Below are 23,739 nucleotides of genomic sequence, written 5' to 3' on the forward strand. Positions count from 1 at the left end.
GAACCAACCAGGAGCCAGATCGCAACCGAATGGAAAAGGACCAGAAAGGAGCCAAAGACTAGCAACCCCAGGAGGCCAAAAACACCCACAGGGAGGGTGGCCGAAAACGAACCAGGGCACAGCAACAGGGGCAAAAGAGGCCAAGCCACAGACCAAAGGTCAGAGATGCACCCAAAAAAGACCCCACAAATAGCTGACCAAACAACCAAGGCCAGCAAACACCTGGTACCAACAACCTGGAACCGAACCTGCACATCAAGGAAGGGGGACAGAGCCAAAGGCCACAACCCCAACCCACAGAGGACCCAAGCAGAGGCAGAAGCCAAAGGAACACACAGGCACCGAACACCTATGCCCAGCACGCAGCAAGGTCAGGAGACAAGGAAAGGCCCCAGGCCTCACAATACCCTGACCAGGACCCACTAGGCCAGACCCCAGCCCACGCCGGAAAGGGTCAAGAAAAAGGCCAAACCAGCACACCACAGCCTAACCGCACAGGGGGCCGGATGAGGAAACAACACAAGGGCAACCCTAAGGAAACCCCAGAAACCAGGAAAAGCTCAAAGAGAGAACCAGAGCCAGGAGCAATCAGAGTCAACAGCCACCAGCACGGAAGAGGCCAGAAGCCTGAAACAGCAACAGCCAGCCAGGCCCCCAGGAAGCAAACCAAGCACACAGGAGGAACCGGGACAACACCGGCAGCACCAGTACAGCGAAGGAGCATAGGACAGCCGCGAATGTGGCAGCACCAGGTAAATACACAGATGATGGCAGCCAAAGAGACCCACACCGGACCAAAGGGAGTGGAGCAGGAGCGCCGCACAGAGCCCGAGGTACGACACCCGGAGGCCTCGAGAGGAACCAGGAGTGGCTCAGGAGCGGAAGCAGACATCCCAGCGTGGACCCAGCCCACCTAAGACCAGACCACAGCACCTGCACCAGCAACAGCACGAGGAGCAGGACCGCGCTGGACCAGCTGAAAAGAGCGGGGCAGACCCCAGTAGAATCAGAAGCCCCGGAGAGGGCAAGCACCAGAGCGGCGGAGAAGAACAGCCGCCCCAGTAGGAAACGTCCCACACAAGACAACGCGTGAGGTGGACTGTCCAGGGTCAAGGGGACCACGGACCCAGCCGCACCACCCAGGGGGGCCACACCCCAGAAAATCAGGTGTTGACCCCGGAAACAGAACCCTGGAGTACTGGGAGGAAGGCAGGACAGTAGAAGGCATACGAACCCCTGCAGCAGGGAGGCCAGCAAACCAAATTAGACCCATGGCCCTAAAGGAATGCACCAGGCTGCACCACCACCCGGAACACCCCAAGGGCAGAAAAGAGCGGTACCACCACCTCACAGTGGGACTGGGGCAGGCCTCCCAGGCCACGCAGGAAGCAGCCAACCCCACAGGCCAACTGGAAAGAAGGGAGATGGGCACGGAGGAGCACTGCACCTCTTCCGCACCAGCCCCCCAGAAACACCTTGGGGGCTGCCAACTGAAATCCTTCTTGTGCCTCCAGGAAAACCCATTCAGGGTGGAATGAGGACACACAAGTGCAACCGCTCTGGACACAACCACCCCTTCCATCACGCCACAGGGCGGGGATGTGCGAACACAGAACCGCCAGCCGGAAACGCCAGAACAGAAAGCGAAGGAGCAGAACCACATGACATCGAGGCCATCACAATGTCCAGGGGCTGTACACGGGATGCTAAAATCAGCAGTCGCAGGCACCAGCCCTCATATCCAACCCCCGACTTTCAGAAGAAACATCCAGGGAACGGCGGGGAATAGCAGCTGAGTTACAGAAAAGGAAACCACAGACACAGCACCCTTTCCCCAGCCACCAGCAGCCTCACAAAGAAACAGTACATATTGCATGAAGGACAGTCAGAAAAAAGAAAAACTGGCAAGCGGCACTCACCCGTAGTGGGGGCCAACCCCAGTACAAGGCCCCCACCTCAATCGCTCACACTCCAGGTGATCGGTTAGGAACACTACAAGCGCGGCACGTCCCACCCGGCCAGGCTCGGGAAGAAATGATTGTGACCCAGAAGAAACCGGGAGACCAAGCCTCAGCCGCAAACGGCCGGGAGGTCAGGCAGGAAACAGGCTCCAACAGTGGCTGACTCCCAGCAAGCCCAGCAGGCCAGGAGACAGCCCGGAAACCCCATGCCCGCACAGCCAGGCAGCCCCGCAGGGGGAGGAAAGAAGCGCCACCACTCCAGACCAGCAGGAGCAGCACCAGCACATACCACGTCTATCCTGTTGACAGACTGAAAAAAATAACAGGCAGAATGCTGGGTAAGTACTGCTTACGTACTCCCGGTGGGAGGGGCAGTATTAGGGTCCAAGCATTCCTCTTGTCTTTTTTCTGTCGAGAGATGGTTATCTCCACTTTGTAACTGAATGGGACGAGGATAAGGGACCTTGGGGTAATGGCTGTTGTTGCAGGTAATTGGGTTTTTGTACCTTTTGTGAGCTTGAAATGCATCCTTGCATCCAAAATAGACACGAGGATGCATTTCATTTCATGTGGAGAAGTGTGGCTCAGGGGTTAGAGGCGGCAGACTCGGAAGCTGTGATCGGCCCTGGACCAGGGTTCAATTCCCCGCCCCGACGGGGGTTGGGCTCAATATTTCCACGGACTCGATAATTCTCGCTCCGGTGCCTACTTGACTCACGGGTTCACACTCTGCGACTCTGGGCAATATCTTGCTTAATCTCCACAATGGCCCCTCGCCGCGGGATGCCTGGCTTTCACCTTGTGGATACCCTGCCGGGGTATCTCACAGGGGAATACCAGGACGGGTTCCCTACGCAAGCGCATAGATGCCTGCGATGTGGGCGATTTGCGCTATATAAATACATGTACATTTACATTTCACACAAAAATGTACCTTTAAGTGTCAGGTTTACACTTTGTGTAAATTACATGCGATTTCACGTAATTATGAAAAAAACAAATCATTCAAATTTCGCATATTTCATCTCATTCATACCTGAAGAGAGAACTATTACAGGCAATAGAATCACCTCAGCTCTTATGTGAAGATCAGTGTGGAGGCAGCAAGCGCTGACTGCTCTTTAGATTTTCCTAACCCTTAGTTTTGAGAGATCTGCATCTGTGTATTAGGTGTGAAGTGATGTAAACTAATATGTTAGTAATATTAAAAAAGAAATAGACAACAAATGCTCGACTTCCAGGCAGCAAGTCAACCCACCAGTCTTACATTTGTGCAGCTGAGCTAAACACCAAACCACAATGCCTTCAACCAAGTCAGGAAAGCAAGAAATTTTTGACAATTGGTAATTAGGTAGTGATATGTGATTACATCACCCAAACAAGCATTGGCAAAGCCAATAGGCCCGGCAATCTGAGAGCTGTAGGCGTTCTCAATATTAATGCGTTTTTGTATGACACTGTCATTAGTGGCAGTCCACAAAATACCACAGGCACACTTTCTTTCTATTTCATCTCGATTCTGGGTAGGAACAAGATTCAGAGTTAATAATGCATGTGCATTTAACTGAATTGTGTTTTATGTTAGTTTAAGTTTGACAATGTCTATGGCCTTTAAATGTTTTAAACATGCACACGATAGTGCAGGTTTTACTAAACTGTTCCTGGGTTTGTTGATAACCATGGGAGAGCTGGTGATGTATTAAGTACAAAATAATTATCCCTGTTCGATTTTGTAGTTTATTTAAGGAAGAAATTCACATTTTAAGACAAAACAAGATTAAAGGGGTACAGTACAGACATGACAATCTGACGTGAAAATGAGTCATTGGAAAATGAAATATTGCCATAGTGAACTACTGGACATAAAGAACTTTTGCTGTGACAAAAGAGAGAAAATGGTAACGAAATGAATAATGAGCCATCGAGAGGAAATTAAAACTACATTGAAAATACATCAGTAAAACACTCCAATTAGAAAAATGTAACAATTATCTAAACTTAAATCTGGGAAGACGCTCTCCGTAGCCGTCATTTTGGAACACCGCACTTCTGGCTGTGTGGCAAGTTGATGGCCTGAGAATACCAACTCTTAATCAGTGGTTGATGTGCATTAAAAAAAGTATGGGAACTGTGATGCTGCATTAAATGGGGGTGGGGTCAGTGAGCGAATGGTCAAAGGCGTAGGTAACAATACAAAATATTTCATACTTTGTTGGGTGTTTCACCATCAGGCAGCTACATATACAATAATGAGCACCTTAAATGCAAAATACATCTTAAAAAGTTGTTACTGTGGGAAATGCATTCTAGTAGATTATAAAAGCTTGCCCCTTAAAATTCTGTGTGTAACCGTAGAGCCTTGATTCTTGACAAACAGCCTGCCTCTTCATAATTTTGTACTGATACCATATGGGCAACATGTCATCAACACTGCTTGCCTCAGCTCTGCTTTGCGCATCTTGTTAAAAATAAAATAAAACATTGCATGCTGTACAAAAAGCAGAACCATGTGCACGGCACCATATGTAAAGTAACATCGAGGTTTGTGAGAGAGATGGGGGAGATGACTGGAGAGAACAACAACAGGAGGGGGAGGGGGATGGAGTAAAGATAAACAATAAAGGAAGAGGAGAGGGGGAGCAAACAATTACATGAAGCATCATGTCACATAGTTGGAGTGGAAGAAGAGGTGCTGTTTGCAATGAGGACAGAGAGCCTTGGTTGGTTAAGGGGCTTATTGGTATGCGAAGCTGCATCTCCCTGGGCTGTCGCTACGTTCATGCTTCTAAAGAGCAACAGCGAATCCAAGCCACTTAATATTTCATTGATTCGATGGAACAGCATTACACGCATATCTCAGCTATGAGCAAACGGATTACGTGGTAAACTCAGAGGGATTAGTCTGCCTCACCAAGTCCCCAGTACTGGATGTTGGTGCTCACCATGCACCGATGTACAAATCCATGGATGCAACACTTGCGGCAGTGGGGTGGGGTGCCCGACATCAAAAGAAAATAAAGTTGCTGATCCGCTATTAGAATGTACTAAATATTGCTTTTCAAGTTAGTGATTCTGAACCTCTGCTCTCTAATGTGCAGTAACTGAAATTGCGCAGAAGTAGGTAAGCTAGGAACAAAGCACAACACTAAAACATTAAAAAGCTTAGATGAGAAGAGAGGCAGGGGAGGTTTCCAGGCTGCTTGAAAAATGTAGAATAGCAAGAAATGCGCTAACATTTACCCAATCACTTTAAAGCCAGAGAAGGAAAAGGTGCCCTCAGAAAACAATGTCTGACATGTTATCTTTGTCTTTGAATGCACTGCAAATGTGATGAGATAAGAACCAGATTTACAAGCCTGTTTAACGGAGCTCGTAGCCAGTGAAATTACGACCTGTCATATGAAGTGCTCTTCAACAAAGAAAAAAAGAGTTCAAAAACATATCCTACAGTTCCTTGAGTAGGACTAAACACAGGAAAAGGTATGATGCAGGCATGCCATGGACAAATGGGGAGAAAGAATTGGAGTGCGATGATGGAACCAGGAAATGGGAAGCCCATGGGTGGGCTGCTGCCCAAAAAGTATATACAACATGTCTCTTCAAGGTAGCGCAGGTGCGGTTTAGAGCCAGGACCTAAAAACATCACGGGCATGGGATGCTGTGACTCCCAAGATAAAAAAAACCTGAAAGAAAATTTAAAAAAATAAATGAAAGAAGTATGATGACCGAAGGATCCCGTTGAAAAAATAAAACAGAGTAGATAACGCAAACGTATCATCTATTGGGAAATAAAGAAATAAGTAAACAATATCATATTACAATGAAATATTTCATGCCTTATTTTCAGCAAATAGTGGAAATATTCCATGATTAATAATTGAGTAATTAATGGATCCAAAGTAACGTGGAACAAATTATGATCAATAAGGCAATGTATTATCTTTACTTCATTTCATTAAGAAAAAGGAACAATAAATGGTAAAATATAGGCCTGGGCGGTGAACTTCACTCCGTTCGCGGAGTTTGCAGAGTTTTCTGCACTCCACAATCCACGGAGCTCGCGGAGTGCAGAAAACTCCATGCAGCGGAGTTTTTTTCCCTGCTTGCGATCGCGAATAGTAAGTTCGCAATCGTGGACGGTAAGTCTGCGAGTGTGAGCTGCCACTCAGGTAGATTTCTACCCGAGCTGCAGGAATACCAGCACAACCTGCAGCTCACACTGCACTCAGCCACTTTTGTTTTAACTTTGCTGAGTTCCACGTAGCAAAATTCCGCAAACTACGCCCAGGGTGTGTAAAATATAATAGCTATCAGGAGTGGGATACGATAATAAGGGTAACATAAAAAGGCCATCTGCTGTAAATTTGTCTCCTCCTACACCTTCAGCCTCGTGCCTCATTTAGAGGTGGGAGAACTGTTGCCTCTTTTGGCGTCACCTCTGGAAACTCCTTCTTTGCAAGCCATCCACCATGGTGCTCCCAGCTTAACCCCATCAAAAGGACCTCGCTATTTATCTCCCATTCGCAAATAAGAAAAACACAGTAATGCACCCACAAGCTTGTGCACATAATAAAACGTTAGATGTAGAAGTAGCCCCTAAAAGGAATCTGATATTTGATCAATTGCTTGATTTCCTGGATGCAATGTTATGTAATGTAAAATGATGGGTAGAGTCTGGACAAATTGCCTGTGAGGGTCTTTAGGCACTCTGTAAATGTGGACAGTCTGGAGCATCAGGAAAAGAGCCAGGTCTTCAGTTTCTTGCAGAATGTAGTTAGCATGATAGCTGTTCTGATGTCCTGAAGGAGGACATTCTAGGTCTTTGCTGCTAGGTAGGTGAATCAGCGGCCTCCTAACCTGCTTCTGCGAATGTGGTGGATGTGTGCGAGTTAAAGCGTAATTAGATCAGAGGTTGTGAGTTGGCTGGTGGAAGTGTAGATGGAGGTTGAGGTAGACGAGTCCATTCTGATGCAGAGCTTTGTAGGTGAGGATAAGTATCTTGAAGTGGCAGCATTTCTGGAGGGGGGGACAGTGGATTTCCCCGAGGTGAAGCGTGATGTGGGTGTGGCAGGTAAGGTTGCGAACCAGTCATCGCGCAGCATTTTGAATGGTTTGGAGCTGGTGTGTGAGGTGGGCGGCTCTTCCGTGGTAGAGGACATTGCCATAGTATATTCCACTTGTGATCAATGCCTGTATGATGTTCTTTCTGGTATCTGGGGAGCCATTTGAATATCTTGCTGAGCATGTGAAGGATGTTGATGCAGGCGGATGTGATGGCGTTGATTGGGGGTCCCATGGAAAACGTGTGTCCATGATCATGCCCAGGTTTCGTGCCCTGTTAGTGGGTGTCTGGTAGTCTCAGGTGGATCATAGTTTGGTGGCCCACCTGGTGGAGTCCCAGGTGAAGTTGTGGAGTAAAAAATCAGGACTTTCGTTTTCTCGGTGTTGGGTTTTAGACTGTTGGTGCACATCCAGGGGGTAACTTCCGTCATACAGCATTTGCAGTTTTTGGTGTTGATGGGGTCTTATGAGAGTGATAGGATGAAATGATGCAATTGAAAGGATCTCTCTTTTTATGTTGCCTGCTATAGCAAGAAATGGTTGTGTGCCATTACCAGAAGAGAGGAATTTCACTCAATAGAGGTTTACCACATATGTTAATGCTGGGTGGAATGATGCTGTTCCATTGAGAGTCATGAGTAAGCTGTGGATGGCTGAGTTTGGGATGGTCCTTGGTAGTTGGTCTGAGTGGTCACATTCATCATATTAATCACCTTGGTTTTAGCACTCAGCGGCCATATTGCACATTGGATAGACATCACTAGTGTGTGCCTCAGCTCATCTTTCAATGTTTGTGCCAGGCACAGAACAGCTCTGTGTACCTTTTTACAGGTAATGCACAGTCACTAGGGCAATGCATCATTAAAACGCTGGATCGGCTGTTGAAGCAGCTAATCCATCTTTCACAGTGCACACAGCACCTGGCCTGATTTTTTAAGAGAGGCGGAGATTTCTCTGCAGGTGATTGTAGGTAGGGACTGAATTTTTCTGCAGGGGGATATCTGGGCAGGCCCATGGGCCCCTATTCCGCCTTTGCAGGGGCTGCCCTCGGGGGTGGGGAAGACCGACTATTCTCCACCTCTTTGTGGCAGACAGTCAGTGCAAATCCTAAAAGTCTAATCAAGCTATATTGAAATATTTGGACAGCAAGTACCTTAATGATAATTACAGTCAGTTAATTGCACTCGCAGGGCCCTGACGGTGTCCCCCCCACCCTAGTAGGGGACCTTAGGTGTAGAGCTTGCCTGCTAGACTGACATGAACACCTTGCTGGCAGGACAGGCTCACATCTTCTCTTACGGAAAACTTGCTTTACGGTAATGCATTTAACATTAGTTTAAATAGCTTGCCACACCCCCTACACTGCTTCTAAAAGCAATTGCATGTTCAGCTTTAGGCTTATTTTTGTCCATGGTCGAAGCTGAGAATCAGCCTGATTATGCTCTGATTGTGGAAAAAACGGGTGAATTTCTTGCATTTTGTGCACCATGCAGGAATTTCACTCACAGGTATTAACATGTTTAGAAAAGCTAAATAGTCCATCATGCATTACAATGCAAGGTACTGACGTTAGCAGTTGAAATTCTCCTTGATCTGTACAAACAAAATAATAAGTCGGAAAACCATCACACTAGGAACAGAGAACTGGGATGGACAAGAAAGATTTTGAGTCATAAGCAAGTGTCGGACACAAAGCCCACTCTTTATTGGTCACAACAGAGCTGTTTACTGACAGACATGTAAAGGTCTTTGTAAGCACAAGCTAAACAGATGAGAAAAGATTGCTGTTTGGTAGTATTCAGATGGAGCAGAGCTGTGTTCTCATTGCCTAACGTATGAACCAGTGGTGTAGGCATTGTACATTTTGTTGTCAATTTTGATCCAAAATACATTCTACTTTTTTTCATGCTGCAATCAGTCCTGAATGATATGCTGGATATTTAAACTTGAGATGGTTGTATACTCGCCTGTTGCAGTCCCACACAGAACAATGCTTGTAGAATCAAAAAACTCTAAGCACACGAAGGCAAAAACAAAATATACATGATTAATAAAATATGACTAGCAATGGCAAAGTATGTAGGTCTTGGCTATAAAAGATCTAGCTTTTTGTCAATGGAATGTGAACACGTTCACAAAGATTTATCCATTGCCGCTATTCTTGAACTGGGTTTTCTTTGAAAGAAAAACCTTTCCAAGATGGACAACAGTGTGTGCAAGTATGCATCTTGACGTGTGCGCCTAACATATGCACGCACATATGTCATGAATCATGGTGGTCTAGTTAGAAGGTGAATTCAATATGAAAATGCTATCAAGTACCCAGACAACACTTGCAGTTAATAGACCCTCGACAAAAAAAAGTGATCAAAGCGAGAGTGATGGGGAGTGGGACAGGGAGCATCTGGAAACTGATTAGTAAAATTGTGCAATACTGAGAAAATAGCAGGGAGCAAGTAAACATATGTATTCCCAAGCAGGGCTAAAAACAAAACAAAAGCAGTCCAATTATGCATAGGAAAAATACAACACATCTAATCAGAACACATTGACACTGAAATGCTTCTGGGTAGGACAGACACAGGGATCGTTAATAATGCCATTGAATCAAGAGCAGCGAAGTTATATAGACAACAAAGTCACCCAATCATGAGCTTTGAATATATTATGTAATGGAAATAAGCTATTATTGAAATATGTTTTACTAAAAATCTTCAAGATTCTTCAAATGAATACCATTGTGATTATGATTTGCGGAGTCCAGAATGGCAAGTAAGATTGTACCCTGAGACCATATAGTAGTTTAAATGAACGTCTTCTTCTATATGCATGATGTAGTGCAGAATAGAAATTCTGACGTTATTAGAGCAGATTTCCCTTCCAAATCAAGTTCAGTTATCCTCACTGACAGCTAGTGGCAATGACTTAGATAAACAAGCACTGGCACATGTCTGCTTTTTGGCTTTGTCAGTGCTTCCTTTGTTTTGCCAAGGCTCTTGGTTATTTATTGTTCGGGGAGCTGCTGGCCTTCTCCAACAGGAAAAAAATATAGCTAAAAGCTAAAACATTTTGCCCTCAAAAAGCATGAGTTGCCAATGTAGTCCCCAACATTGATGGAACTACTTTGTGTGATCATGTGTTCTTCATGAACTCCGGTCACAGTGAAGTTACCTAGTGGATAAAGGGGGCTGTCCTACTGCCCATGCTGCATTCTGTAGTGGGCAGAATTGAAATATGAATGGCACAACAGACCAGTGGATGAAGAGGTCTGGCAAATAGTTCCTGTAAGTGAGTTTATCATGAATATAAATTTAAAACAATCAACAGGTTTTAGCTATTGCCAGCCCCAATAAGTACAAACTCCTTTAATGAAAGGTTCAAGGAATTCAACCAGTGCTTCTTTTGTAAAAGAAAGTGTACATGCGCCTGGAGCTCTGATCAGAAGCCGCCAGCCAGAGCAATTAAACATTGGCACACTTAATACCAAGACTAGCAGTCTTAAATCCACCTCATATCGTTTTAATTTACTACAAGATACTCCCTGCTCTCTTATCTCACTCTTGCAGGTCCCTGTTTTCTACTTTTGTGACAGTTTTGCCCGTCTTTCTCATTCTCCATATTCTCATTTTGTATGTTTTCCCCTAATTCCGAAAAAAAAAGTGCTGGTTCCCAAAAATAATTGCCAATGCTCCCCACCGGCAAACATCGACTCAAATGTAGTACTGAAGACATCTAAGATGGATTTCCAAGGACAATTCCAACTGAGGGGTTTAAATGGCTAACCTAACCTACTTTAAACAAGAACATCCATTTCACAGACACTTTGAAGCAAGAAGCTAAAGCCACAATGGTTACAGCCCAGCCAAAATAAACTTCTTCTCTAAATTAGAGACAACAGTAAATATATGAGCCCTCTTTTATGAAGATTTAAGAATTGAGATACAATTTAGATTCAATCTAATTCATACTTCTAAGGTTTGATAAAAATTATTATCATTTATACCAACACTGCAGAGAAAAACTTAAATCTAGTGGATGCGTTTTTGGCCATCCTTGTAATCATAAATTCAATTTGTTCTCCTTTTTGAAGAGGTGACTCTATGGTGGCCAGTGGAAATCTTTGTAACATCAATGACGCTATGCATTCATAAGTATTTTCATGCACTTTTTACAGTATTTGTCAGATGAATATCTTGTTCACCCGTTCCACAGTTGGAATACTGAATTACATGGGAATGCCTTGTCAGTCAGAAGATGCCTTCATCTACAGCAAATTCCGCCTTAAGTATGCTGTCTTTACCCTCAATCATATAAAAGAGACCAAGGGAAAAGGACACACTTATAAATACTTTTGTCCTGCATTGAAGGCAGGATACTCCTGTTGCTTTGTAACACACTAATGTACTTACATGTCTTGTGAACTCAATTGAAAATTATGTTTCTGCTTTTTGTGTTATAGGAGAGGTTTGTTACACAACTGCAATGGAGCTTTTTGCAAAACCAGGTAAACATTCTATGTATTTTTCCTTGTGTATTCAGAACTGATTTATCTTTGCTGAATCCATGTCACTTTTGCCATATGTGAAAACCGTGTATCAGATTTGAACCCATTAACTGACAGAGAAGCCACATATCAATAGAGTGACTCGTCCTCCACACCTTTACCTGCACTCAGGTCCCACCTTCACTATGGTCTTCTCTTTCTTGTTGCTTGGAAACAAAAAGCTCTTGTGCCATCTCTCTGGCTGATAATGTACCCTGTAAGGTAGGTTGTTGGGCTGTATACTTGTTGCATTTGTATATATTTTTATAGTATACACCTAACAAGATTGAATCTGATCAAGATAAAATCACTATCATTGTTAAAATCATTATCACCAACATTATAATAATATGGTCTTATAAAGCACTAAACACAGAAATAGACAACTAATCGCTAAAAAACACAAATAAAAGGATACTTTGAGCCTTTTCAAAGGGTAGGAGTCAGTGGGGTGTAGTGTACTCACAAAGGTACATTTTCACATGAATGAATCTACAGGTGTACAATTATTTTTAAACTTTGCAGTAAATTACCAAGTGTAGAGTTACATGTCTTCACCTCCTGAAACATGTGGTGAAGCCAAATTAATTGAATATAAAGTTATTACAGACGAAAAGGTCCCAAAATAATTATAGCTCAGACCTGGAAAAGTCCAGCACCACACTTGGCCAACCATTGGTACTGCAACACCCTCCCATAGACAGAGGGAAGGAACTTAAAATAGAACCCCTTCATAAATAATGTAAAAAAATAATGGATTTTCACTTTTGATATTATATTGTATCAAATGGAATTATATATAAATAAAAGGTAAATATTATTTTATGATGAAATATTTAAAACCTTTTAAAATTGACAAATTTAAGTTGATTTTTATAATTTGTAATGTAAAAGTAGGAATTTAAAAATTAATTATAAGTTAACCTGATTTAATGCATTTAAATAATTAAATATTGAATCCAAAAATAAGTTAATGGGGTAAAGTTATGAGTAACATTGTATACTTGGGCAGAATTCTCTGCTCCTGGGGTGGAGATCTCACTATGGTAAAGTATAGGGAAAATGTAAAAAGATTATTAAATGTATTAAAAATATTTTTATGCTAACTATCAATATAATTTAATTGTATATATTTATTGTATTCATTTATTTATTTTGAATGTAAAACAAAATAAAAAAATGCTTTATTGCATGTTGCATTGCATTATTAACTATATTTTGAAATAAATATTTAATTCACTTAAATATATTGCATTTAATTAAAACTATTTGCTAAAGATTCATTAAGGAAAATCCCTCCCCACTGTTTGTACTTATTATGCTTTAAAAATCACAAAATGTAATGTTAGACCTGTAAGCCTTAGTGTGGCCTTCCCCCAAACCTTTTGCTTTCCTCCTCCACTTTTGCTGATCTTGTTTTTGTTTGCCTTAGTACTCTGTGCACAGATTTTACAAGTACTATCTTTATCCGCTCTGAGTGCAGACATAAAGATTAGGGGAGGGCGTAGCGCTCCCCTCCGTCCACGGAGTGTGCGTAGTGTTGCCTACGTCGCGATTCGCAAAGTAGGCGTAGTAGGCAACACTACACACACACCATGGCGGAGCGAAGTTGCCTGCCACCCGCCTCCCTCCCGCCCTCTTGTAAATACCCTCAAAATGATTTTAAACATTGTAAAATTAATTAAAACAACTTACCTGACATGCGGCGTCCCGGGGCTCCCTCTTCCTAGTTTCTCGCCACTTCTTCCTGACAAATGCGCATGGGGAAGAGGGAGCCCGGGATGCCCCATGTCAGGTAAGTCGTTTTAATGAATTGTACAATGTTTAAAATCATTTCGAGGGCATTTACAAGAGGGAGGGAGGGAGGCGGGCAGCACGTAGTGGGGTTACGCGAAGTGTGTGGATGAGTGTAGATTTCCCCCCACTTTGTGGTGCTTTGCGTAGCCCCACTATGCCCAGGGTTAATAAAGATAGTAGTCATAAATGCCCTTTATGAATACCAAAAGTCATAAACTTAGATGTTTGGTCTAAGTTTAGACCAAAAGTCTAAGCTTACCTTTGTGAATCCAATGTAAGTTAACAAATGCATGTCTCTAGGGGCCAAATGTACATCTCAGCAACTCCCAATTTGCGAGAATTAGCAACTTGGAAGTTCCAAGTCAGTAAATGGAATGTATGACCTATTCTGGCCTTCAATTTGAGGGTCACTATTAATCAGATCAAAATTACCCGGGCTCGCATTTAGCGAGTCTCTAATTGTCTGCAAGTTGTGAGTGGCTTGCAAAATCAATTACTAGTGTGTCGCAAATTGACTGTGAGAGGGTTGCAAATTGCAAGAGGGTCACAATTTGTGACCGTGGCTTTAAAAAGTGCCTGGTCACTTCCTGGAACAGCAGAAGGACCCCAAACCAGGAAGTGGTATCTATTGTGAATCCCACATAGCAGTAGGAGTACACAGAGGAGCCAGCAGCAACATCCAGACTTCATCCATGCATCGAAGGGCCAGCCAGCAGAGCAAAAAGGGAGCTAAGGAGCGGAAACGCAAAATAAAGTTTTCAGAAAGAAAATGAGAAATTCTCACATATGGTTACTGCAACAGCCACAAAATAATTTTTGACCAGTGGTGCTCCCAGGATTTACCAGAGTCAGATAAACTGAAGATCTAGAGGAAGATGCTGCAACAAATCAATGCCCTGGGAGTCCCAAATAGATCCATCGACAACCTTAAGAAGACGTGGTATGACCTTTGCACTCGTGCCCCGACGAAGATAGTGGCACAGCTGGCAGAGTTCCAAGGGTCCAGAGTAGCGGCACCCACCTGCCTGGGGGGGAGGTGGGGGCCGCTACTGATCGAATAGCCAGGTCTTTGGTATCCTCCTGAAGGTCAGCAGGTCTTGGGTCTGTCGTAGGCTCAGTGGGAGGGTGTTCCATGTCTTGGCGGCGAGGTGGGAGAAGGATCTCCCGCCGGTGGTTGTTCTTCGGATGTGCTGGACGGTGGAGAGTGAGAGGTCGACGAAGCGTAGCTGGCGGTTGGGGGTGTAGAAGGAGAGCTGTCTGTTGAGGTAGGCTGGGCTGGTCTTGTGGAGTGCCTTGTGTGCGTGGATGAGGAGCTTGAAGGAACTCCTCTTGTTGACGGGGAGCCAGTGCAGGTTTCTCAGGTGGGGTGTTATGTGGCCGTGTCGTGGTACATCGAGGATCAGTCGTGCCAAGGCGTTTTGAATGCTTTGTAGTCGATTGAGGAGCTTGGTTGGGGCTCCTGCGTAGAGGGCGTTTCCGTAGTCGAGTCTGCTGCTGACGAGGGCCTGGGTGACTGTCTTTCTTGTGTAGTGTAGCATAAATTTTGTATTCTTTTTGCCAAGAATCTATCCAAGATTTGTCTTAGGGTCTAATCAGCTCCATACCTTGGTTTAGAATGAAGGAGGTCAGTCTCAGAACTCGATTTCCCAACAACCCACAAGGGTAGCTTGGAAACACTGGAGCTGGATTTCTCAGCCAGAGAAAAGACAGCATCTCTCTCAGTGCGTCTGCTGGAGGGTCGGCTTCCTTCGGCACTTGCTGTAGCAGGATGCGTCGGGCAAGTCGATAGTCGAACTGTTCCAAACCACCGTGTGTTGGCTAAGGCAAGTGTGGGCATATTTATACCTTGAAGGTGCCGAGATTGAAGGTGGACATAATAACGTCATCAAAGAGTCTCAGTTTTTTGAAAACTCAGCTGAAGCCGAGTTTTCCAAGAAATCACTGTGGATTTTCGGAACTAGTGGAAGTAGTCCTGCCGTATTTGGTCTGCATGAGCTATGTCTAAATATGGTTATGATTTCTATGCCTATGTAAGGATATGGTGATTTATACCTATATAAGGGCATTAATCGGGAAAATTACACTAGGGTCCTAAAATGCTATACAACAATTGTGTATCTGTCGAGATCCATCTGTCGATCTTGTGGAGCATGCAGAGGGTGTTGAAGCAGGAGGAGGAGACGGAGTTGACTTGCTTGGTCATTGAGAGCGTTGAGTCGAGGATTATTACCAGGTTGCGTGCATGGTCGGTCGGGGGTCGGGCTGACCCCAGTGCCGTTGGCCACCAGGAGTCGTCCCAGGCTGATGGGTTGGAGCCGAGGATGAGAACCTACGTCTTGACGGTCTTCATTCCTTCATGGAGGTTGGCTATGGTGGTGATGGGGTCCTTGGTGAGTGAGAGGATCAGTTGAGTGTCATCGGCATAGGCGATTATGTTGAGGTCATGCTGTCAGGCGACGTGTGCGACCTGGGCCATGTAAATGTGTCAATCTCTTACATGACTTAAAAAACATTGTCTGACTATTGAGCTAGTTCCTCACACATGCATTTTTTTTAATGTACCACATAGGTGCACATGTGCCAGTCCAGGAGGAAGCAGGAAAAGATCAGTAGCTTGACCAGATGCAGTCAGAGCTGGATTTCTTGGCAGAGTTGTAGCCAGGTACATCAGACACCCGGTAACACACATACCAACAGGCAACCACATCAGCATCAACTCTTGTCACCAGGGTCTGAGAGCTGCATCCATTAATTCAGTACACTTTATTCGATTAAATTAAAATCATAAAAGGACACAATACAACATACAATATAAATACATTCTATCGATGGGTGAGCACAATATAAAATCAATAATAATCATTCATAAGTTTTAAAAGCCAAATACTACACCCTATGGTGCAAAATGCCTAACCAGATACAATGGACTACATTAAAACATAGAGCATCATACTTCAGCGATATTAATAGGTCTTAGCTTTTTCAATCTAACAGCTGCCACCAAGTAGCTCCCAATATTAAAAATGACCCAGACATTGTGCAACAATTGCAGGAACATTAGAGCAGGTTTGACTTGACGTAACCCTGTGTCCTTAAGTAATGGAATGATGTATTTTTTCCTTATTACTGAATAATGTTTACAGAAAAAGATGAAATGAGTAGTGTCCTGGTCAGAACAATTATCACAGTCACAGGGTAAAACCTTGTCAACAGTATTCCATACCTGGTTTGTTCCTAACAAAAAAGGGATTTGATTGAACCTGAACCTTGTTAGTAGCCATCTGCGGAAAGGTCTAGTGACTACCTTTAAATATAATTCCAAGGAATCTGGGGTAGCAATTAAAAAATAGGCTCTTACTGTGGGTTTGAGCAATTCATCAGCCTCCCGCTCATGTGACCTTAGCGCCATGAAGTGCGTTTTAACCCAATTTATGTCTCCTTTCATAATAGAGTCCGGCCTTTTGTAAATTTCTGGTCTTCCTAGCTTAGTAAAAACAGATTTGACATAGGAAAGCCATTTGATATCTTTGGCATTATCTAGGCAAATACAATCCCTCATGATTTGCTGGTTTAAAATTAAGTCTGGATTAAGCCATATTTTTATCCATTGTATGAGGGGGGCCAAATTTATCAGGTCTTCAACATACCCCATACCTAATTCCTGGTGTACTGCAAAACTGGCAGTAGATTGAGGGACCGAGAGAAGACACCGAAATACCTTATTTTCAGTCATTTGTATTTCAGTCATTGAGGTACAACCCTGAATAGCAGCACTATAGATGGTTAATGCTATGCATTTGGCTTTATATATTTTTTTAATTGCATCATATGGCTTTCCCCCTAGGCGATGGGTCAGATTAAGCAGGGCAGATCCTGCACGAGTGAGGGCATTTCTTTTAGCAGTTTGTTGGGGGGCCCAGGAACAATTTTTATCAAATAAAACTCCCAAATATGTGAATGCCACTACTCTTTGTAGTTCAATACCTTTACAGAAGAGTGTTCTTTGCTTCTTAACATGTTGCCCCATAGTCATGACCTGGGATTTGGAAGAATTAACAACCAAATCCAGAGAAGACATAAAATCTCCAAAGGAGTTCAGTAACTGTTGGAGGGCAATGGGGGTACGAGCTAGCAAAACCGCGTCATCCGCGTATAAGAGCACCGGAATAGCGGTGCTACCTATACGCGGGACGTCTAATGTGGCTGGTGACAATGTTGTTTCCAGGGCATTAATGTACAGTGTAAAAAGGAGAGGAGCAAGGATACACCCTTGCCTCACCCCTCTCCCAGATTTAAAAAATCTAGTACAAGAGCCCTCATGCATCATTTGTACATTGGCATAAAGTTCCCGATGAAGATCCGCCATATAAAGCACCAAGCCAGAATCAATCCCCATGTCCAATAGGATTGTCCTCAGCTTTGACCTATTAACTAGATCAAAAGCTGTGGACAAATCCATAAAAGCGTGATGCATAGAACCCTTTCTAGCTGCTGTATACTTATTGACTAAAAAGTACAGGTTTAAGCTCTGATCCACAGTACTCCTCCCGGCTCTAAATCCATACTGTATTTCCGCTAATAACCCCTTTTCCTTAACCCTATCATTTAATTTGGACAGCAAAACTTTCCCTAGGATTTTTACAGAGGAGTCAATTAGTGAAATTGGTCTGTAGCATCTCGGGTCCCCTCGAAGGCCTTTTTTAAAGACTGGTATAATGGTTGAGCGGGACCAAGAGGCGGGAAAACCATAGTTTACTGTGGACTTAAAAACATTTGTCAGAACTGAAGCCCATAGTTTGGGGTCGACCTTAAACAAGTCAGATGGCACCCCATCTGGTCCCGGGGCTTTATTAGCAGCAGTATCTAATATTGCCTTTTCCACATCTGCTTCCTGAAATAAGTCAGTAGAGGCAGATATACAATTTGCTGGCGATATAAAGGGATCAAAATTTTCATTGCTGGCATAAATTATCTCAAAGTGTCCCAGCCACTCAGATTCAGTGATATTTATTTCTAACGACCCATTGTTTTCCCCAGTTAACAGAGGGCTATTCACAATCGCCCAGAATTTGGCTTTATCTTTCAGGACAGCAGCAGATGTCAGACTGTCCCATGTTGCGTTTTTGATGTCATTTTTACGGGTCTGCAGTGTAGTTTTATAGTCCTTTCTGAGGGAAGCAATGAGTGCTTTATCCCTAGGGTGGGCTTTTAAGGCTAACTTCAGATTGTGGTGAGCTTTTGAGCATTTAGTATCAAACCATCTATTCGTTACTATTCTTATGGATTTAGATGGAGCTCTTAGGTCTGTTGCCACTTGTTTACAGATTGCCTCAAATGCTAGAATTGTTTCCTCTGGGTGGTTAGTATCCACCAAACATTTCTGGATATGTCCTCCCAATTTAACACTGAGGTCACTCAGAAATAGCTCGGGAACTACTTTAGACCATTTCAACCGTCTGCCTTGATCTCTAATGGCTAGACTTAAGGTTCCCCCTGTAGGATTTAGATTATCAATTCTAGTAAAACCTGCATTAAGTTTCAGACAGAACGGATTATGGTCACTGAAGGGGGACTCTGTGGCATTATAGAAGATTACATGGTCCAAAAGGGTAGGTGTCAGAAAAATATAGTCAATGATTGAGATACTGTCTCTAGACTTAAAGGTTACTACTCTTTTTCTCTCTTCCAGAAAAAAGGGTTCATAGAGATTCTCACATGCCAGGAAATCCTCTAGAGCCACCCCCCTCTGATTGTGTTCAAAATGTGGAGATGCTACTGTGGGCATACTATGTTTATCATTAGTTTGGCAGTTAAAATTACACACATGTGTATTAAAATCTCCCATCAATATAATATCGATTAAAGTGTTATACTCTTTTTTATAGTTTCCAATAAATTGTTCTAAAAAAAGAAGGTGTTCATTAACATTAGTACCCTCTCTTGAATTATAAAAATTAATTAACAACAACTTCCCTCTGAGTTGGTCACTAATTTCTACCATTAGGCAATTTGGGGAGGCTGACTCCTAGAGTCTAACTACCCCTTTTAGATTCACGGAAATCAGTGTCACCAAACCTCCCCTAGCTCGTCCTGACACTGATGGTCGTGCTGGTTGAAAGTATGATTTGTAACCATCCAGCCAGAAGTTATTGTGTGTCTCCCAGGTCTCCTGTAGTGCTATCCATCATTACTTTGACAAATGTGAGCCAATTCTGGTCCTCCCTCTTGACCCTTAACCCAGCAATATTCCAGCTGACTATTCTATAAGAGGGGTCTGACACTAGTGCAGGAGTAAGATCGTTTGTACATAGTAGGGAACTCGCATTGCCTTCCCCTAGTCAGTCATTGCTATTTAGGTCAGATAATTGAGAGAACCTATTTGCCAGAACCAGAGCCCACTTATCCACGTAGCCACTGGGTCCGGGCATGTAAGTCTACTTGTCACACTTAGGACACTCCCGTTCTTCCTCACAGGCCTATTATCATGTATACTTGATTGCCACCTTAATGGACCACTAGTGGCAAAAGAACTCGAGTTGGCAGTTGGATGACGGGGGCCTAGGTCAGGATAGAAAAAGCCTAGGGCCACTGCTCTCACTTTTCCCTCCCCGCTTTTCAGGGCAGAACCATCCCATAACATGCTTGGAGGTAGGAGGGAGCTGTCAAAGTTAACAATCACACAGTCCCCTTTGGTTCTTTTAACAGTTTTCCCAATCCATCAAACCGCCTTACCATAATAAAAAATTTTGAGATATTGTCACACCCCGAACAATTTTGGTCACACAATCTCTTCGTAGCATTCAAAAGAGACCCGTAGGACTCTACCACTCCTGTGTCTAGGGACACCAACTAAAACAATCACAAAAGGACTAGCATCAGGGGGTAAGTTGATATGGGGTTGTTGCAGTGCCTTTACTCCTTTCTGTACAAAAGGGGGTGGTGATGGACGGAGCATCTGAATCAATCAAACACTCACACCCAGTCAAAAGATCTGGGTTTAATCCATCACCGTTCTTTAGCCCACTCTGCCACCCCAGTTCAGACATGGCTATTTGCAAATGCCAGAAACCGGTCCTCGGAAGCTTGTTTCCGGTCCAGGGAAGACATGGCTTGGCAGTTCGGGCTGGACTGTTCCCATGAGGCACAGGGTCAGACTGATTTGCATATAGCCATGTCTGAACTTGGGTGGCAGAGTGGGCTAAAGAACGGTGATGGATTAAACCCAGATCTTTTCACTGGGTGTGAGTGTTTGATTGATTCAGATGCTCCGTCCATCACCACCCTCTTTTGTACCGCTTTTGGCCGCCATAAGTGTGGCAGGGTATGCTCAGACGTGAGTCCCTTGCTCACTTTGCCACTGGATTCAATCAAGCCGGGCTGAAGACGGCTGGAATGACAGAAACCGGTCCTCGGAAGCTTGTTTCCGGTCCAGGGAAGACATGGCTTGGCAGTTCGGGCTGGACTGTTCCCATGAGGCACAGGGTCAGACTGATTTGCATATGCTCCGTCCATCACCACCCTCTTTTTTACTCCTTTCTGTGTCACAGCCTCAGCGTCCATGTGACCATGTGACCCACAACCCCATCATCGTATTGAGGCCTCTGCTGACTGTCAAGGTTCGAGTGAGGAGCAGAGCCCCTTGTTGGAATAGAGAGTGACTGTGTTGACCCAGTCTGGGGAAGTAGAAGTTTCACCTGATGGTCATGATTTACAAGGGGCCCTTGAGTTTGTGTGGACATTACCTGAGACTCAGAGGGCATGGGGGCAACGGAAAAGTTAGGGTCCAGCTGCCTTTGTGATACAAGAGCCTCATGCCGATTCAAAAATGAGTTTAGTCGATCACATTTGGATAGTAAGTCGGCAACACAACTGTTAAGGGTATCGATGATGTCCTTAGATATATCCGATAGAGCCTGTTCCACCCATGTTGTTAGTATTTCTTCAATCAGATCTCCACTTTGGGGTCTGAAAGAATAGTGGATTGAGTGGATTGGGACGCACCGTTTATACCAGCAGGTTTGGGGTCCTTTTTCCGTGATTTCTTGCGTACCTCTATTGGATCAAAGCCAGCAGTGGGAGGAGCACCATTATTGGACATTGGAGGTGCAGCAAGGGTAATATCCTCTGTTTGGGCGGTCATCTCAGTTCCCCCCTCTTGCACTTGTTGGGGCAGGGGCTTATGTGTAACAGTTACTACAGGCTCCATAGGAATAATTGCTTGTTGTACTGATTGCATAGATTCTGGTCCCTCCCTTAGTACAGCATTGGTAGGGAGACCCAGTTCTCTTTCAGCTGATTCTATTTGGGATGATAGAACCCCCAATGCAGACGTAAGGTATGAAATGATAGAGGATGATTTTCTGTTCACCTTGGCCTCACTACCACCCAGATCCTGTGAATTGAACAGTTTGCGCTTACCCATGCTAAGGCGGGAGTGAAGATAGTTTAGTGGCCAGTCCCGTCCCTTGCCATCCCCGGACGACCACAGACGACCCGCTCTCTGCCCGGGCTCCGCGGAGGAAGCTGCATGAGTTTAAGTGCCTCCGGGTGCGCTGGAAGGGAAATGGGTGTTACAGTCCTCCAAGGCAGGCTGGGGGCTGTGGTTTTCCCCTCCCTGCGGCCGAGCGATGTAATCAGCACAGCGGCGGGGGTAACCACAGCGTCAGGCCCCCAGCAGTGAAGTCCACAGGAAAGGGAGCCCAGTGTGCCTCGATATCAGCCCCTCACAGGTGTAGTGCAGCCCCGCTCCTCAGTGGAAGCTGTGTGAGTTTAAGCGCCTCCGGGCGCGCTGGAAGGGAAGTGGGCAGTACAGTCCTCCGAGGCAGGCTGGGGGCTGTGGTTTTCCCCTCTCTGCGGCCGAGCGATGTAATCAGCACGGCGGCGGGGGTAACCACAGCGTCAGGCCCCCAGCAGTGAAATCGGCAGGAAAGGGAGCCCTGTGTGCCTTGATATCAGCCCCTCGCAGGTGTAGTGCAGCCCCGCTCCTCAGTGGAAGCTGCGTGAGTTTAAGCGCCTCCGGGCGCGCTGGAAGGGAAGTGGGCGGTACAGTCCTCCGAGGCAGGCTGGGGGCTGTGGTTTTCCCCTCTCCGCGGCCGAGCGATGTAATCAGCACGGCGGCGGGGGTAACCACAGCGTCAGGCCCCCAGCAGTGAAATCGGCAGGAAAGGGAGCCCTGTGTGCCTTGATATCAGCCCCTCGCAGGTGTAGTGCAGCCCCGCTCCTCAGTGGAAGCTGCGTGAGTTTAAGCGCCTCCGGGCGCGCTGGAAGGGAAGTGGGCGGTACAGTCCTCCGAGGCAGGCTGGGGGCTGTGGTTTTCCCCTCTCCGCGGCCGAGCGATGTAATCAGCATGGCGGCGGGGGTAACCACAGCGTCAGGCCCCTAGCAGTGAAGTTCGCAGGAAAGGGAGCCCTTTGTGCCTCGAAATCAGCCCCTCGCAGGTGTAGTGCAGCCAACGCAGCGCTTGCAGAGGCTTCAACATCCAAGGCCCTATGCCCACTTCCAGGCAGGCACGGGTGACTAGACGGAGGCCAGCGGCATTGAGCAGGCGATGCTGCAAACTTAGCTCCTGCAATGAAAACAGTTGCGTGTCATAAACTGCAAGCTGGCCCAGGGTTTCGCCAACATATACCACCAAGTGGCTGAAAACTAGGCCCGGCTGGATGCAAAGTTCCTGACTGGGATATTGGCAAAACACTGCATTGAGCTGGGGGAGGATAGTAGGCAGCAGAGGCATAATGTGAGGAACAGGGGAAGCAAGATGGGCGTATTGAACCGGGCAATTACTAGACTGGCACAGGCAACCACCCTCCACTCAAGATGAACCCTATCCCTGCAAGTAGAAATGGGCCACTAAATTGAGATGTTGCCAGAGGCCTGCAGACCATGACCTCTGCTCCTGAGGCCATCAGACCTCCGGTGTTATCACAGGGGCAATGAGGGATGCTCCAGATATTGAGGTGTCCAGCCACAGCAGCGTCTCCACTGCCGAGACACACATGCTGCATAGAAGCAGCAGCAGGCAGCCCACATCCCCACAGGGTAAAAGCCAGACAAGTCATGAGAAGAGGCAGGAAGTGACTGGACATTGCATGTGGACCAAGCCATTGCCCCCCTGGCTAATTGTTTGCGGGGAAGTGATGGCCCTTTGTCATATCATTTTTGTTTATGTTGGCCCTAGAGGGACATGTTGTCCCACTATTCAGTAATGTTTACCCTGACAATAAAGGGTTTCCCACTTTTTGAAATATAATACTAGTCTTGTAATTTATGGAGGGTGTGATGTGAATGGATGCATTTTACGGTGAAAAACATTGTCTGGCTATGTGGTCCTTGCGTATTCTCCCCTCTGCTGCTGTACTTTGCTCACATGGGTGCCGA

The 23,739-nt window shown here is 45.2% G+C and overlaps 1 protein-coding gene across 1 annotated transcript in view; it reads left to right on the plus strand.

The window, feature by feature from the left end:
• LOC147730244 (multidrug and toxin extrusion protein 2-like) overlaps positions 1–23,739 on the plus strand; it is a 1,772,530-nt gene that overhangs the window by 547,416 nt on the left and 1,201,375 nt on the right. Inside the window, exon 6 of the mRNA XM_086958534.1 lies at positions 11,482–11,526. Coding sequence (XP_086814660.1) covers positions 11,482–11,526 — 45 coding nt within the window. The remainder of the gene's footprint in view (positions 1–11,481; positions 11,527–23,739) is intronic.

The sequence above is a fragment of the Lissotriton vulgaris genome, chromosome 2_1 (assembly GCF_964263255.1).
Source record: "Lissotriton vulgaris chromosome 2_1, aLisVul1.2, whole genome shotgun sequence".
In the NCBI taxonomy this organism is placed as follows: Eukaryota; Metazoa; Chordata; class Amphibia; order Caudata; family Salamandridae; genus Lissotriton; species Lissotriton vulgaris.